This window comes from Trachurus japonicus, unplaced genomic scaffold, assembly GCF_045865225.1.
Source record: "Trachurus japonicus isolate A0001 unplaced genomic scaffold, Traja_1.0 AP030340.1".
NCBI lineage: Eukaryota > Metazoa > Chordata > Actinopteri > Carangiformes > Carangidae > Trachurus > Trachurus japonicus.
Window position 1 is genome coordinate 60,116 of NW_028220473.1, and position 15,789 is coordinate 75,904.

General features: G+C 41.7%; 1 protein-coding gene and 1 long non-coding RNA gene across 2 annotated transcripts; one reads left to right on the forward strand and one right to left on the reverse strand.

The window, feature by feature from the left end:
- The first annotated feature begins 5,703 nt into the window (after positions 1-5,703).
- On the forward strand, positions 5,704-6,627 carry LOC146960461 (uncharacterized). Its single transcript, XR_015035445.1, has 2 exons — positions 5,704-5,791; positions 6,289-6,627. It is a non-coding gene; the product is annotated as an uncharacterized LOC146960461 (long non-coding RNA).
- Positions 6,628-7,545: 918 nt separating this feature from the next.
- Positions 7,546-14,560, reverse strand: LOC146960462 (uncharacterized). The gene is made up of 5 exons (XM_085772360.1): positions 13,698-14,560; positions 11,311-11,406; positions 10,509-10,614; positions 8,477-8,578; positions 7,546-7,582 (listed from the first exon to the last, which is right to left on the reverse strand). Exons 1-4 carry the CDS (start codon positions 14,551-14,553, stop codon positions 8,521-8,523), a joined length of 1,116 nt encoding a protein of 371 aa, XP_085628486.1. The 5' UTR covers positions 14,554-14,560; the 3' UTR covers positions 7,546-7,582; positions 8,477-8,520.
- Between the last annotated feature and the right edge of the window lie 1,229 nt (positions 14,561-15,789).

The following is a 15,789-nucleotide window of genomic DNA, read 5'->3' on the forward strand; positions in this document are numbered from 1 at the left end:
GCCACGGCCACTAGGGGGCTCTTTTGAGGTGGCCCAATATCCAGATTTGTCTGAAACATATTCACCAACACATCTACTAAATTTCATGCTTTTATCACAAAGTGAACGATTGGTGTAAAATATTGAGCTAATCCGCCCCACTACAAGTTTCCCTTATCACAGTTCTGCTTAAGCCAAACAAGGACCCTTTGCAATGCGCGGGATACCGCCCTATTTCTCTCCTTAATTCTGTGAGAAAAATGTATGCCAAAATCCTGGCAAGAAGATTAGAGGGAATTATTTCTAAACTTATCCACATAGATCAAATTGGATTTGTAAAATCAAGGCAAATTACGGACAACATGCGTAAGTTACTTCATATAATGCACTATGCAAACTCATCTGTTACTCCAGCCATTGCGGTATCGTTGGACGCCCAAAAGGCATTTGACCGCATTGAATGGCCTTACCTTTTCAAAACATTGTCTAAATTTGGATTTGGTCCCAATTTTATCAAGTATATTTCTTTGATTTATTCACAACCAAAAGCTAAAATTATTACAAACAGTAGCCTATAATTTCCAATCAATTTCCGCTTAATCGTGGGACCCCGCAAGGGTGTAATTTAAGCCCTTTGCTTTTTATTTTATTATTGGAACCCTTGGCCATTTCAATTAGAAATAATCAGAATATTAAAGGTGTCCCAGCCCCTGTAACAGAAATAAAACTAAGTCTTTTTGCGAATGACATATTATTGACAGTATCTGACCCATCCACCTCCCTTAAACATATTCTGGAGATAGTGGAAGATTTTGGCTCCATCTCGGGTTATAAGGTGAACTGGGAGAAATCTGAAGCGTTATACCTTTAAATGCTTACTGCCTTAAGTCACATATTACTGGTTTGCCATTCAAATGGTCTCCAGAGGGAATGCGTTATCTGGGTTTAATTTTGAAATCGAACCCTCAAGATATTGCCTCATTTAATTTGAAAAACCGTATTAATGACATCAAGGTAGATATTGAAAGGTGGAAAAGCCTTCCACTAACTATCTGGGACCGAATAGACACTATAAAAATGAATGTCCTACCGAGGATAAGTTTTCTTATGGCTGCCATCCCACTTCCTCTAGATAAAAATTTTTTCAAAGAAGTTGAAGTTCTTTTCAGAAACGTTATCTGGAACAACAAGTCCCCTCGGGTCAGTATAAAAAACCTGTACGTGGACAGGGGATCAGGGGGCCTCGGCCTCCCAAATGTATACAGGGCCGTTGCTAGGAATTCTGGGCCCCCTTAAAGAATACTAAAGTGGGCCCCTCCCCCAAACTTTTCCTTTTTTTTTTCTTAGACTACGTATGTATTATCGTTTTTTATTTAGCCTTCTTTGTTTTGATGCTAATGCAGCATTACACTGCAAAAACTCAAGTATCTTAGCAAGAATATTTGTCTTATTTCTAGTCAAAATGTCATTTCTAGTCAAAACAAATCTCATTATACTTAAAATAAGACACATCATATTAAAAGCAGCTTGTTTTTAGACACTTTTTACTTCTTTCAAGCAGATTTTCACTTGGAATAAGTAGAATAAATCTGATAGTGGAGCAAGTTTTTCTTCCTTATTACAAGCACAAAAAACTTACTTTCACTGGCAGATTTTTCTATTTATTGTGAATTTAAGTGAAAATGAACTAAAAACAAGTTAATTTTTAGGTGATGAGTCTTATTTTAAGTGGAAAGAGATTAGTTTTGACTAGAAATGAGACATTTGGACAAGAAATAAGACAAATATTCTTGGAAAGATGTTGAGTTTTTACAGTGTACTATGAGTATTAGTCAGGGTCTTACGCAGAATAAATCAGTCATACAAAGATTAGACTACTGGGGTTTTTTATGGGCCCCACTGGGCGCTGGGCCCCTAGAGTTATCATCACCTTTCTCCCCTATACAACGGCCCTGAATGTATACAAATACTATATAGCATTTAATGCTAGATATCCCTTGAAGTGCGGTTACGGAGCTGAATTTAGAGATACTAGCTGGGAAAGCATTGAACAGGAAGTTTTGGATATACAAAAAGATAAGCTTTCATTACAACGGTTGTGGTATGCTCCGATATGCAATAAAATCGACAACCCTCTGATTAATTTTTCTTGCTCTATGGTGAAAAAAATCCAAGAGATGATTAATTAACTTTAAAGTCAATAACTCTCCAAAGATCCCCTTATGGAACAACTATACATTTACCTTGAATGGCAAACCTCTCAAAAATGAACTTTGGGAAAGTAAGGGTATAAGAACTATTGGTGACTTGATAAATCCCAGGGACAGAAAACTTAAATCGTTTTCTGAACTTTTAAATTCATATCGAATTGACAACAAGGATTACCTATTTTATATGCAAATACGATCTCACTTGGCTTCTGACCTAGGTGAAGTGTTTAGAATACCCACAGTGACAGAGTCGGAAACCATACTTGAATCTATGGTCAAACAGAAACATAAGATTGCTTCTAAACTTTATTAAATGTTAAACAGCCCAACAGGAAATTAATGGAATATGGTCCAAAGAAATTGGGAAACTGACTTGGGCAGATCATTAGGAATTGAAGAATGGGGACAAATTTGGAAAGAATTACACAAAGTATCCAAATCAGTTAAGAACAAAATGATAAACTTCAATTTTATGCATAGAACATATTTTACCCCTGTTCGACTTCACAGTATGAACCCCTCTGTTTCTGAAAAAGGTACATTTTTTCATATGGTATGGGCCTGCCCAAAAATAAAATCCTTTTGGGAAAGTCACACAGTCCCTGGGTGGAATTATTGGTCAATATGTTGTTTGTGACCCAGTACTATGTCTATTGAACTACAGTGGGTACGGAAAGTATTCAGACCCCTTTAAATTTTTCACTCTTTGTTTCATTGCAGCCATTTGCTAAAATCAAAATATGATATTTCAGTTTTTCTTTTTTAATAAATTTGCAAAAAATTCTACATTTCTGTTTTTTTCTGTCAAGATGGGGTGCTGAGTGTACATTAAAGCAGAAGTAAGCGATCCGGTCGTTTTGGCTAATGCTGCGTTCCAGGCAGGCTTTTGAAACCGTAAATTACAGCTTCAAGTCACAACTTACGACTTTGTAGCGTTCCAGGCAACCCACTCGTGTTTTTCCGACCTGTTTTACCTGTGAAAGTCACTATAACGGCCACTCGTAACTTCCGACCGGTGAACTCGTACCAGATCGAACTGGTACGACTTCACAGGTCGGAAAAACACGAGTTACAGGTTGCCCTGAACGCACCATGACGTCTTGTCAGCCGATGGAGTTAGCAGCCCCGCCCTCGTCATGGATCTATTGGTCCTCGTCCCTACGTCACCACATTCACGCGCATCCCTTGGCTGCACACACAGAGAGGACTGCCCCTGCATGCCGTTCTCTCTCCTCATTGGATAAAGGTTGTAGGATACAAGGAAAGTTTTCTCCTGGGCTCAGAGCAGAGCAGAGTGACTGACAGACCCGTGTTTCAGTCCAAACACTCTATGTAAGTGATTGCTGTCAGAAGATATAACTATTTAAGACTTATATTAACACAAAAATATCGCTTACTTCTGCTTTAATGAGAAATAAAATGAACTTTTTTGATTTTAGCAAATAGCTGCAATGAAACAAGAGTGAAAAATTTAAAGGGGTCTGAATACTTTCCGTACCCACTGTATATACACACATATATATACACACACACACATATATTTTCGATATCCCCCTAAATAGAATATATGTGAAATGCATGTGTTGATTTGTAAGCTTCTTATGTATGTGAAACAAAGTTCTAATAAAACATTTTTTAAAAACTTGTCTTCATTTTCATCACAAAACTAACTGAACGGCACAAACAAGCAAACGCATCGCCGACACTTAAAGACACAGACGTCCACAAAACATCTCTCACACATATTTATTGTAAAAAATACATATAAAAACAATTTCTGAGACATACAAAAGATTGGAGCTTAGAAACAGTATATTGAACAGACAAAGACCAAGCCATTTTCTTGAATTGCATTACATATTTACAATTTAATAAATAAAATTCAATTTGATTTGTTTTTATACCAGAGTAAAAGGCAGATTGTCCATATCTCGGGGGGGGGATGTTGCAGATACTGCTGTGGTGGCGACTCTTTGAAAAAAGACATTCTCGTCTTCTAACGCGTCGAATGCGTCGAAGCGCAGGGCGGACGGACGAGAAGGCCGGCCGGCGCCCTGCGACTCGACACCGAAGGACTTTAGGGACATTTTATACAAAAACACCGTTGTTGGTTGGCGAGGAGCGAGTTTACACACAGAGCGTTTTTAGTTAGCATTGGTAAAAATTGAGGTATTGCACCACACAGCTTAGAGAGAGGGGGGTAAGAGGGTAAGAGAGTCAAAGAGTCATGTGGGGGGGTGCGGTTGTGTTTTTTTTTTTTTTAGATTGTCTTGTTAATTTCATCGACAACCCAACTGCCACCACCTCCCCTCCCCTCCCCCTTCTCCACCCCCCTCCTCAAAAAACAAAACAAAAACACACACAAACACCCCCCACCCCTCCCAGCCAAAGTATACAACATCATCATCATAACTTATCACCACAACAAAATGTAACATCTAATGATCAATGCACGTCTCGTCTTCCACACGCCTCTCTCACACACACACACACACACACACACACCCCCCCCCCTCCCCTCCCTCCCCTCCCCCGATGCACAGCCCAGACTTTTGGCATTTATTTTTCTAGTCTCCAATACAAAAATATTATGAGAAACATGCACAGGGCGGGGCCCTCTAGTGGCGGTGACAAGTCGTAGCACCTCAGACTGCAAAAAACAAAGTTAGGTAGGGGAGGGGGAAAAAATATATAAAAATAAAATTAAAAATAAAAAGGCGGTTGGTTGGTTGGGGTGGGGGGGTGAACAAACAAACAAACTGGCCTGTAGCAAACCTGTGCCACTGTAGGAAGAGACTGTAACACACACACAGCGCACACTCGCTCGCTCGCAGGCAGCAACAGCAATCAATCCATGTTTTGCTTTTTTTGTTTTGTTTTTGTTCTTGTCCCCATGCAGCCCCCCCCCCCCCCCGGCGGTCTGTGCACAACCTGTGTGTGGGACCAGCATCCAAAAAAAAAAAAAGTAAAAACATTGTCTTCTACGTCGTCTACTTGCACAAAATCCCGTCACCAGGCAAAGGCAATCAACACACACACACACACACACACACACAAAACAAGGCAAAAGGAAAAGCCATTTAACACATGTAGCAGTAAATCATCATGACCATAATGTGATGATATATCTGAAGTCCAAAAGAGAAAGAGAAAAGAGAAAGGAGAGGGCCTAACTTATGTAATAATAATTAACCATCAGCTGTCCGTAGCCTCCAGCGTTGGGGGAGAGAGAGAGGCAGATGCCACATGGTGTAAAAAAAAAAACTAAAAAAAACATGCCCCAAAAATAATACATCCCTCAGTCCCCCTCCCTCCCTCCCTCCCTCCCTCCCTTTTGTCCCGCACCGATCTGGCGTTAATGTAACCAGATGGCAAAAACTGTCGCTCTGGGTCCGGTCCAAAAGAGAGAGAGAGAGAGAGAGAAAAAAAAAAAAATCTGGACTAACTAACACCCCAGAGAGTTTTTGAGAATGAGGAGAGAGAGAGAGAGAGGGAGGGAGGGAGGGAGGGAGGAGGGAGGACAAAACCCTGAACTGCATTCAAAAGTCGAACGGCCGCCATGTTTCGTACCAATGCCACATTTAACACGTTTGTTGTTGCCAGTAGGGATGTCGCAATTACTTGTTTTCACAATTAATCGCGGGATTAAACGCCACAATTAATTGATCGTAAAGATCCCTAAATACACAACGTCACTTTCTGAAAAAGATTATGTATCGAAACCGTATCGGCAGATGTGCACCAAAGTAAAGGGTAAATGCACAGATACTGGTTCATTTGTCTAACGTAATGCTGAATTGGTAGGAATTTAAATGTTTGCATGTCATTTGTATTGTTAAAAAAATGATTAAAATAAACTTAAACATTTGGTATAGGTGACAATTAATGACTTAAATATTTCAAACACTTCCCCTGGAGGATTAATAACTGGTCCTATCTTAAGAGATTAGATGTAATTTATATTTTGACTTTATTTGATTTTACACATTCATAGTGTTTTGACATTTATTGATGTATAATAATCGTGATAATCGTAATACCGTGATTATTTCTCTGACAATAATCGTACCTAGAAATTCTGTAATCGTGACATCCCTAGTTGCCGGCGTGATTTTTGATGTTGTTGTTGTTCAAAACTAGCAGTAAAAACTGGAAAAAAAAGGGTTAAACCCGCTGGACCAAGCAGAGCAGACCCCTGGGCAATTTACAGTAAACACTCACACACACACACGCCTCATCCTCAGGACATTTCCTGTCCCTGGTCATCGTCATCTCAACACATATACATACACACTCACACACACAATCATCCCAGATCTTACATGGGGTTGTAAAAATAAAAAAAAAGAAGGAGAAGAAGGAGAAAAAAAAAAGAAAAAATCAGCCTTGAGGGATAAAAGTGCTCAAATCGGTGCCAAACACCAGCGCTACTGTCGCCCTATGAAAAACCTACAGCCTCCCAACACACACACACGCCCAAACAACCACCAAGTAGCAGCATGTTGAACTCAGCGCTAACTAACCACCTACAAGAAACTGACCTATACCGAGAAATAATTAAAAAAAAACAACAATAAGCCCCCCCGAACGTCCCCCCTGAAATGTTTTACAGGTTATAGAAAACAGAAAACACCTTAGTAACAGCCCCTCCCCCATCCCACATCAACCTCAAGCTCAACACAAAGCGACAGTTCAGTTCACGCTCTCAGTGTGAGGTCGGTTCATTCGGGGTGAGCCGCCGAGGAAAGAAGAAAACACATTCATCCCGATGCGATGCGAGACGCGGAGGAACAATACTGTTGTTGTTGTGGTTTCTTTTTTTTGCAAAATACTTGATAAAATGACCGATTCCCCGTTTGTTTGTAGGGATGAAAACACACAGGAGAGGATCCAGAGTCACAGTTGAGACACATTTTCTTTGTTTTGTTTTTTTCCTCTATTTCGCATTCGCACTCCCCCCAAGTTCAAGATCTTTCTGGAGCGAAGTCCGTCATTCAGGGATGAATCATCATCATCATCGTCATCAAATCTATCCGACGTTTATTTTTAGACTTCCGAGGATTCAGGCCAAGTCCGTGAGACTCCACTTCTGTCCCAACGAAGGTCTCGGTCAAAGGTTAAAACCAGAGCAGCTGTTTGTTGTCATCGTTGGAGTTTGTTGGCTTGAAATGGTCAAGACTAAAAGTTCAAATGGAACGAACCAAACGGAGGGAGAGGCGGGGCTTTGGACGCCAGGAACGGGCAGCAACTTCCTGTTAGGACCGCCTGCTTTTTTCCACCACTCAAATATGGGATTTGCGTCTTGGGAGGGACAGGGGAAGGGGCTTCTATTTGTTCAATGACACGTCTTTATTGGGGGGTTTTGTTTTTTGTTTAGGATTCAGTGTAGTCTCCTGCAGAGGTGGAAAAAGAAGAGATTAGACACCGTTAGACACAGGACTAGATGTTGTAAAAAAAAGTCGATCTAGATACAGTTTGTAACAGAGTTTGGCAAACAGTTTAAATCTGTATCACATACATTACATTTTCTTATATATAAAAAAAAAAAATCTTCGATATATATTCTGTATTGTTAGGGATAATTCAACATTTTGGCAAATTGGCCCATTGCCATAATCCCTATAGTCATAGCAGTAGGTTCGTTACCTTTAATTGTCGGTGCAAGCTGTTTTTAGAACGGCGGAGCAGAGCCGTGAGCTGCTCAGAGCTACGCTAAGGAGGCTCATTATGGGATTTCTTGGTTTTCCCTCATCAAACTCATCAAATACACAATCCAACAACTCCACAACGCTCTGGTGGACAAGTTGTGAGCTGCACATTCACCACGCTATGAGATAATAACACAACGTTAAGAGACAGAGTTGTTTTCGAGGCAAATACAGAGACTGCTTGCTGAAAAACTGTCCCTGAAGGCAACACGCATCAGTGGTTTTGCATGAATTTCCCTCTAAAACAACTCTGTGTGGTAACGTTGTGTTATTATCTCATAGCGTGGTGAATGTGCATGTCACAACTTGTCCACCAGAGCGTTTTGGAGTTGTTGGATTGTGTATTTGATGAGTTTGATGAGGGAAACCAAGAAATCCCATTAGCCTCCGTAGCGTAGCTCTGAGCAGCTCGCAGCTCTGCTCCGCCGTTCTAAAAACAGCTTGCACCAACAATTAAAGGTAACAAACCTACTCCTAAATCTAGGGATTCTGGCAATGGGATTTGCGAAAATGTGGAACTATCCCTTTACTCTATCCCAGTGACGCTGCAGCGCTTCAGTGAGTCTGGCGCTCACCTACCTGAGTCGGGTTGGTCACCGTGTGGAAAGCTTGTGACCCGTGAGTCAATCGAAGGGATGTTCGGGGCAGCAGGGTTTCACCTTGGACCAGGAGTCGATGCAGCTGCAGGAGGAGAAGGAGCAGCGGAGGTGAGAGAGAGACGGCGGCAACACGTTAAAGGGATAGTATCATTTTTTTAAGTGGGGTTGTATGATCTACAAATAGCCCCTAAGTACTTTAATTGCAGTAGAAGACTCTCTGCACTCCTCCCGTTAGCAACGCCAGCCCATAATAGCCCTGCCCAGAGATTTACAACATACAGTGTTGTGAATGGACCCAAAGAAACGGCCTATTTTCACGGCCTAAAAGAGGTTTTACCTGAAAAAAAATACACAGTTCCATTGTTCACTATAATATAATTTTTTCCAGCCCTTCAAAGTGCAGGAAAAACACAGTTTTTATTTGGACCTAACCAACTCACGTATCCCTCCGCCCAGGGTTAGCACCCGCCGATCAGCAGTTGGTTAGGTCCAAATAAAAACTGTGTTTTTCCTGCACTTTGAAGGGCTGGAAAAAATTATATTATAGCAAATATTTTTTTCAGGTAAAACCTCTTTTAGGCCGTGAAAATAGGCCGTTTCTTTGGGTCTGTTCACAACAATGTATGTTGTAAATCTCTGGGCAGGACTATTATGGGCTGGCGTTGCTAACGGGAGGAGTGTAGAGAGTCTTCTACTGCAATTAAAGTACTTAGGGGCTATTTGTAGATCATACAACCCCACTTTAAAAAAAATTATACTATCCCTTTAACACTTCATGATTAACTCACGGTGACGCAACAGAAACCTCTGTGGCTGGATGTTTGACTGACTCTGACTCTCCCACCAGGATTAATCCACTTACTGGGAAAGTCAGACGAGACCAAACGTAATCACTGACGTGGGCTGAGAGCGAGCTGCAGGGCTCGCGGGTGATAACACGCCTTGAGTCGGTGATTTACTTTGAGTTGTTGAATTATGAGGATTAAGATTAAGTCAAGGAAATAATTAGCAAATATACCGATTAATGTAGTGGATGATTTACGTTTTTTATTTTAGTCGTAGTTGTAGCTTCTACATTCTGATGATTTGCTGGACAAACAAAATAAACAATTTGTCACAGACACACATTTTTCCTCTTCCAACATTTTATGGTAAAGAAATATTTGTTGTGTCAAGTGTGTGAAGTTTGTTGCTCTACTTTGTGGTTAAAAAACAAAAACGACGGCCTGCACCTCTGCGACCGCAACAAGTGACATGTTTTGTTGTTGTTTGATCGGAAACTCAGTTTGTGTCCTCAATATAGACTTTCTCTCTCGGCCATAATGTGCTTTTATTGCCGTCAGTGTTGTGTGGAAGTGTGGATTCGCTAATCTTGGTAAATATCTGGCCTCAGCAGGTCTGTTCAAAATTAGTGGAAAACAAAAGCTGCTTGAAAGTCGAGGAAAACCACAAGCGTCGAACAATGAGGAGGACTTAACACGTGATTTGTAGTAAATGGGCTGAAACGTGCAGAAACGCTGGTGGGCCTTTAACAGCTTCACGGTCGTTTGTTTTTCCGAGTCTGTTTTTTTAATTAATTAATTTTTTTAACTCTTTGTGAATAATAATGCACCTAATTACAGTGTAACAATGATGCAGCTGTTTTCACAACAGCTAAACAGGACGAGAAACAAACTGTAAACTGTCAGTCCTTTGTTACGTAAAGTTGAAAATGGTGATTCTCCTTGACAGTTGTGGTTGTCGAGGTAACTTTGAGGAACATCATACGATAGAAAAGGCCACCAGGTTTCTTTTCTGATGGTTACTAGTGTGAATGCTTCCTTATATTCTAAAACATTATTCCAGTTACTTGAGTTTTTTTTTTTTTTTAACATTTCTGGAAACACCCGGGAACATTTTCCCAGCCTCTTCCTAATCTCACCTCCTGCACTCATTTGCATTCTTCATTCTTCACCCTCCTCTTTTCTGCTTTACACTTATGCAAACATACTGTACTTTGAGGGCTTTGTTACCTCTTATGGTAGACGCAGAGGCAAGCCAGCCTGGCGATGGTCTCCCCCTGCACCAGATCCTCCAGACAGATGGAGCACTCTCCGCTGTCTTTACTAAGCACATCCGCTGCAAAACACAAACACACAACTTTCAGTTAGGGGTGGGCGATATGGCAAAAATATCATATCACGATTTTTAAAAAATGAAGTCACGATTTCGATTTCATCACGATCTTAAATCGAAAAAAGAAAAACAGACAGTTTAGGCCAAAGAACCTTTCTGAACAGATTTTAATCTAAATAGTTGCAGTTTTGCCAACATGTGCAAACAACATAAACATAGTAAAAGGTAAACAACAACACTCTGATAAAGTGGACTCTTGCAACATAAAAGGTAGCTTTCAATAAACATGAAAGTAAAATATCAATGAAGACATTACTGTTTGTTTTATTCAACACAGTCATTTTAACAGGATTTTAAGTATCAAAACACTAAATAGCTGATTGAAAAGGGCCAAATAAAAATACAAACTAAAGTAACTGTTGTTATCTCTTTTAGCAAACTTTGCAAATGTCCTTTGTTTGCGCTTTGCAGCATAGAACTGCAGTTTATAGAATGAGCCCCAGACGATCCTACGATCTCTGCACTTTGGCAGATCGTCTACACGCTCTAATCCTTCACCATCTAATACCGCCGTATCGCCCACCCCTACTTTCAGTGTTTCCAGCCTTTTCAAAAGACAAAAAAAAAAAGAAACAAAAAACACACAGTCAGTCGTCGGTACGCTTCTGTTTCCGTTTTTCTGTGCCGTTAAACACTTACTGTTGTAAGGTAGGGGAGGAGACGTGAGGCAGCTCAACAGGTGATCCTCGATGCGACCCCCCGGGAAAGGCTTCGAGCAGAAAGGGCAGCGGATATCTGCACAGAGCAAAGCAGAGACACGGCAGAGCTGAGTACGATGTGTTGTTGTCATTTTCATTTTTTCATTTCATTTCTCCTTTATTTATTCAGGGAAGGTCAATTGAGAGCGAGCTCTCTTTTTCAATGACGCCCTGATTACAAAAACACAATTATACAGTATACAAGGTCATGATTCACAATTACATACAGGTTGTAAAACATTCGATATTTAAAGCAGATATCAGTGGAATGTTTTTGTTAATATAAGTCCTAAATAGTCCTATTTTCCGTCAGCAATCACTTACATGAAGTATTTCAGCCTAAACACGAGTCTCTCCGTCACTCTGCTCTGCTGTAACCCGAGGAGAAAATTTTCCTTGTGGGATACAAGTGTTATCCAATGAGGAGAGAGAACGGCATGAAGGGCTGTGTGTGCAGCCAAGGGATGCGCGTGAATGTGGTGACGTAGCACGAGGACCAATTGATGCCTGACAAGGGCGGGGGCTGCTAACTCATGGTGCGTTCAAGGAAACTCGTACTTTGTGTTTTTCCTTCCTGTGAAGTCATACCAGTTCGATCTGGTACGAGTTCACGGGTCGGAAGTTACGAGTGGCCGTTATAGGGAACTTTCACAGACAACAGGACGGTAAAAACACGAGCTACGGGTTACCTGGAACGCTACCAAGTCGTAGTTGTGACTTGAAGCTGTAACTTACGGTTTCAAAAGCCTGCCTTGAACACAGCATTAGCCGAAACGGCCGTGCCGATGATATCTGCTTTAAAGCAGATAACAGCGAAAAAAAAGAAAATTTTCTCCTCGGGTTACAGCAGAGCAGAGTGACGGAGAGACTCGTGTTTAGGCTGAAATACTTCATGTAAGTGATTGCTGACGGAAAATAGGACTATTTAGGACTTATATTAACAAAAACATTCCACTGATATCTGCTTTAAGTTTTTAAAACTATCTAAGGAAATAAGATGATCCAGTTTCAGACAGTTTTGTAGGTTATTCCACTTTTGGGGGGCATAAAACTGAAAGGCAGTCTCACACAGCAAGACACAATACACAATACAAATAATAGATGGATGGTGTGTGTGTTGCACATCACAAGTGAAAACAAGTGCTGTGTTTGGACACAGAGATTACACACAGGAACCGCAGAGCAGACTGAAGCGCAGTCGGTCCGCGTCGAAGCTGCACTCTCAACGTGTGAATGATGTTACCACAAGTGTTGAGTGACCCAGAAGAGTCAGACTCTGTATTTGACTGTGTGTGTGTGTGTGTGTGTGTGTGTACATCATGCAAAACAGTGACTCCAGCCTGAGCCATCTGTGGACGGGGCAGAGAGGCAGAAACGGTGCCTTGCTGCCCTACATTTCCCACCCTCCATCTCTGAGCTGCTGCCAACACTGAGCATGTGAAGTTGTGACCCATTTCCCTGCACTTGCTGGAGGGCTCTGCCTGGGAAACCCACCACCACCACCACCACCACACACTGTAGTGTTTTGTGTCTCAAAATGTCACTGTCTCTGCGTATATGAATATCTGATGCAGACCCCGGTGAGTGTACGATGTCGTGCTTTGCTTTCACTTCCCGACAGCCGCCGTCTGTCAACAGGCTGTGAGACATGAAACAGCTCGTATGTCACCACTTCCAGTTTTTTACGCCATAGCTCCTGCTGCATACAATAGGGTCTCTGATGATTTTTAGTCAGCATGCGAGCACGGGAAAAGAGATCATCTGCTCAGGAATGTAAATTCCTCTAATAATCCATTTTAATTTCAGACTGGATGAGCTGAGGCGTTGCACTGGGAGATGTTTTAAATTCATTGTGTTGAATACCAGACCAAATGTTTTTGTGTCTGCCAAGTATTGACTTTAAAAAGCTGGACTATTTCATTGTTTTAAGGTTGGCAGTGTGGTGTACCCATACTTCCTGCTTCAACATGATGTGTGTTACTGTTATCTTCTCTGAACACAAGTCAGTTCAGTGAAGTTTCAGCTGTCTCATGAAAGCATCTGAAGTCAAACCCCAGATTTCGTCACATCTTCACACTGATGGATTGAGCAATATCTCTTTACTCATAATAACAGGGTCCTACACTTCCACGGTATCCATCCATGCAACTTCTGGTACAAACCCCTCCTGTGCCTGTAAATTGGCTTCTCATTAACACCTAACAAAGCACAACTCCTGATGGAAACCAGCCAATAATAATAAAAAAGAATAATAATAATGGCATGTGTTGTTTATGCGACACATATATTGATAGTTTCTGTTGTGTGTTGATGTGCTTGCTAACTTACTGCCATGGCGGTTGTTAACACGGTACAGGCCGATCCAAGCCTCCGACACCGGCCGCTGGTGTGTACCCCGAACCCGGGCGGATCTTGCGCCAACGCTGCGGGAGGAAGAGTGCCGATTCCCGGGCAGCCGCTCGGAGAAAGTGCGGTGGGGCGTGCGGCCTGTCTCCTCTCCGGGCTGATGCTGCTGCTGCTCCGCGTCGCCCACGGGAGCCTCGGGGCTTATATTTCCTCCGTCTTCCTCTTCTTCCTCCTCGGGTTTCCCCTCGCTGTTGTTGTCGTGGTCCGGCTGCTGGCTGCTAACCCGGGCGGGGATGCCGTGCCCGTGGTGGTGGTGGTGGTCGGCGGGGCTGCCGTCGGCGCTCGCCCCCCCGTGCTGCCCCAGGTCCGAGTCGCTGCCCTCCTCGGATCTGCTCCGGTTGGCCTCCGTGTCCTCGAAGCTCCCGGAGAAGTCGACCATGAGGCTGGTGGGTCTGGTGAGGCGGGGCCGCCGGTAGGAATCCCGCTTTGGGCCATCTTTCCCGAAAGCAGCGGGGACCGGGTCTTCCTGTAAGCGGCTGGCTCTCGTCCCCATGATCTGTGAGCCGCGGAGCTGCTGCTGCTGCTGAACCACACGACGACCGCGACGACAGCGACGTAACCTAGAAACGACCGTTAAACTCACCAACGTTCGGTTTGGAACGTTAAAGAACAGCCGTCGCCGGGGAAACGGAGCTCTAACGGGGACGATTTCAGGAGCTCGACGGTCCTTCTCCGGCCTCAGTCTGTCCTTATGGTCCACATTTTCTCTTTCCTTTTTTTTTTTTTTTTTTTTTTTTGACGTGCCCGTTTTGTCGCTGCTGCAGCGGAAATACTGCATTTCATTTCCTCCTTTGAGGCGCACACACACGAACAGTTACGGTAACGTTAGAGCACTGGAAAAGGGAGTAGCGACACCACCATTGACTCCCGTGGTAATTGGGTTTTGCGCCCCCTAGTGGCAGGATGTGGGTATTGCAAAAGCGCCCAGAAAACCCATTCACTCCAATGTAATGTGTGTTGCCCACTTGCTTATAAATTGATGAAAACGGCCGTGTTTTTGTTTTTAGGTGTCCTGGTCATATCAAATTGCACTTATAATTTGTTTATTACAAAATGTAGATTGAAACATTAATGTAGACAACTGTTTTTTTTGGTTTGTTTTTTTACTCGCCTTATCTGTAAAGGATCCTCAATGATGCTATTAACGTGGGTGATCTATAAATGTCCTTAAATTATTGAAAATACCACACTTGCTCATTCACCAACAATGCAGAGTTGTCAGTTCTTGGGCGCTTTTGCAAAACCCATATTCCTCCATCAGGAGGCGCTTCCATTGAACCAATGCTGTCCTTACTCTCTTTTCCAGTGCTCTAGGTATCGTCATCGTCACCACACTGTCCCCTCATAGGGATAATAATAATAATAATAATAATAAACTTTATTTCTATAGCACCTTTCAAAACCAAGGTTACAGGTGCTTCACATAATACAAATACAATATCATTGAAAAATAAGGCAATTAGAAAGTAATCATCAAAATCATCAATCAACACAACAAAAAATGTTTATCAGCTATTGAATTTTATTCAAATTACATTCAGTGAGCTTGTCTGCCATTTTAACATGCCCTATATATAATAATAATAATAATAACAACAATGTATTTATTTTATTAGACCTATTTATTTATTTATTCACTTATTTATTTTGTCATTTTTATATTTCCTAGCCACTAGTCTATATATAATTTATCTTAATATTTTGATAATGTTTGTCCTTATGTGCCTTTGTCATGTCTTGGAATGCCGCTTTGTTCTTTTGTTCCTTTTGCACTTGTTTATACTATTTGATGATAAATAAAGTAAAAAAAAAAAAAAAGTCCCCTTAATCAACAGTGATAGAGAGAAAAAATAAAATAAAATAAATAAAAACATAAAAATCAAATATATTTCATTAGATTTCTGCATTATTATTATTAGCTATTAATGTTTTGGTGTTGGTTTTGTTTATCTCCAAGACTGCATTACCTCGCTTCTGTTATTGCTGTTGACAATTACTTTGTAGCCTACACGGC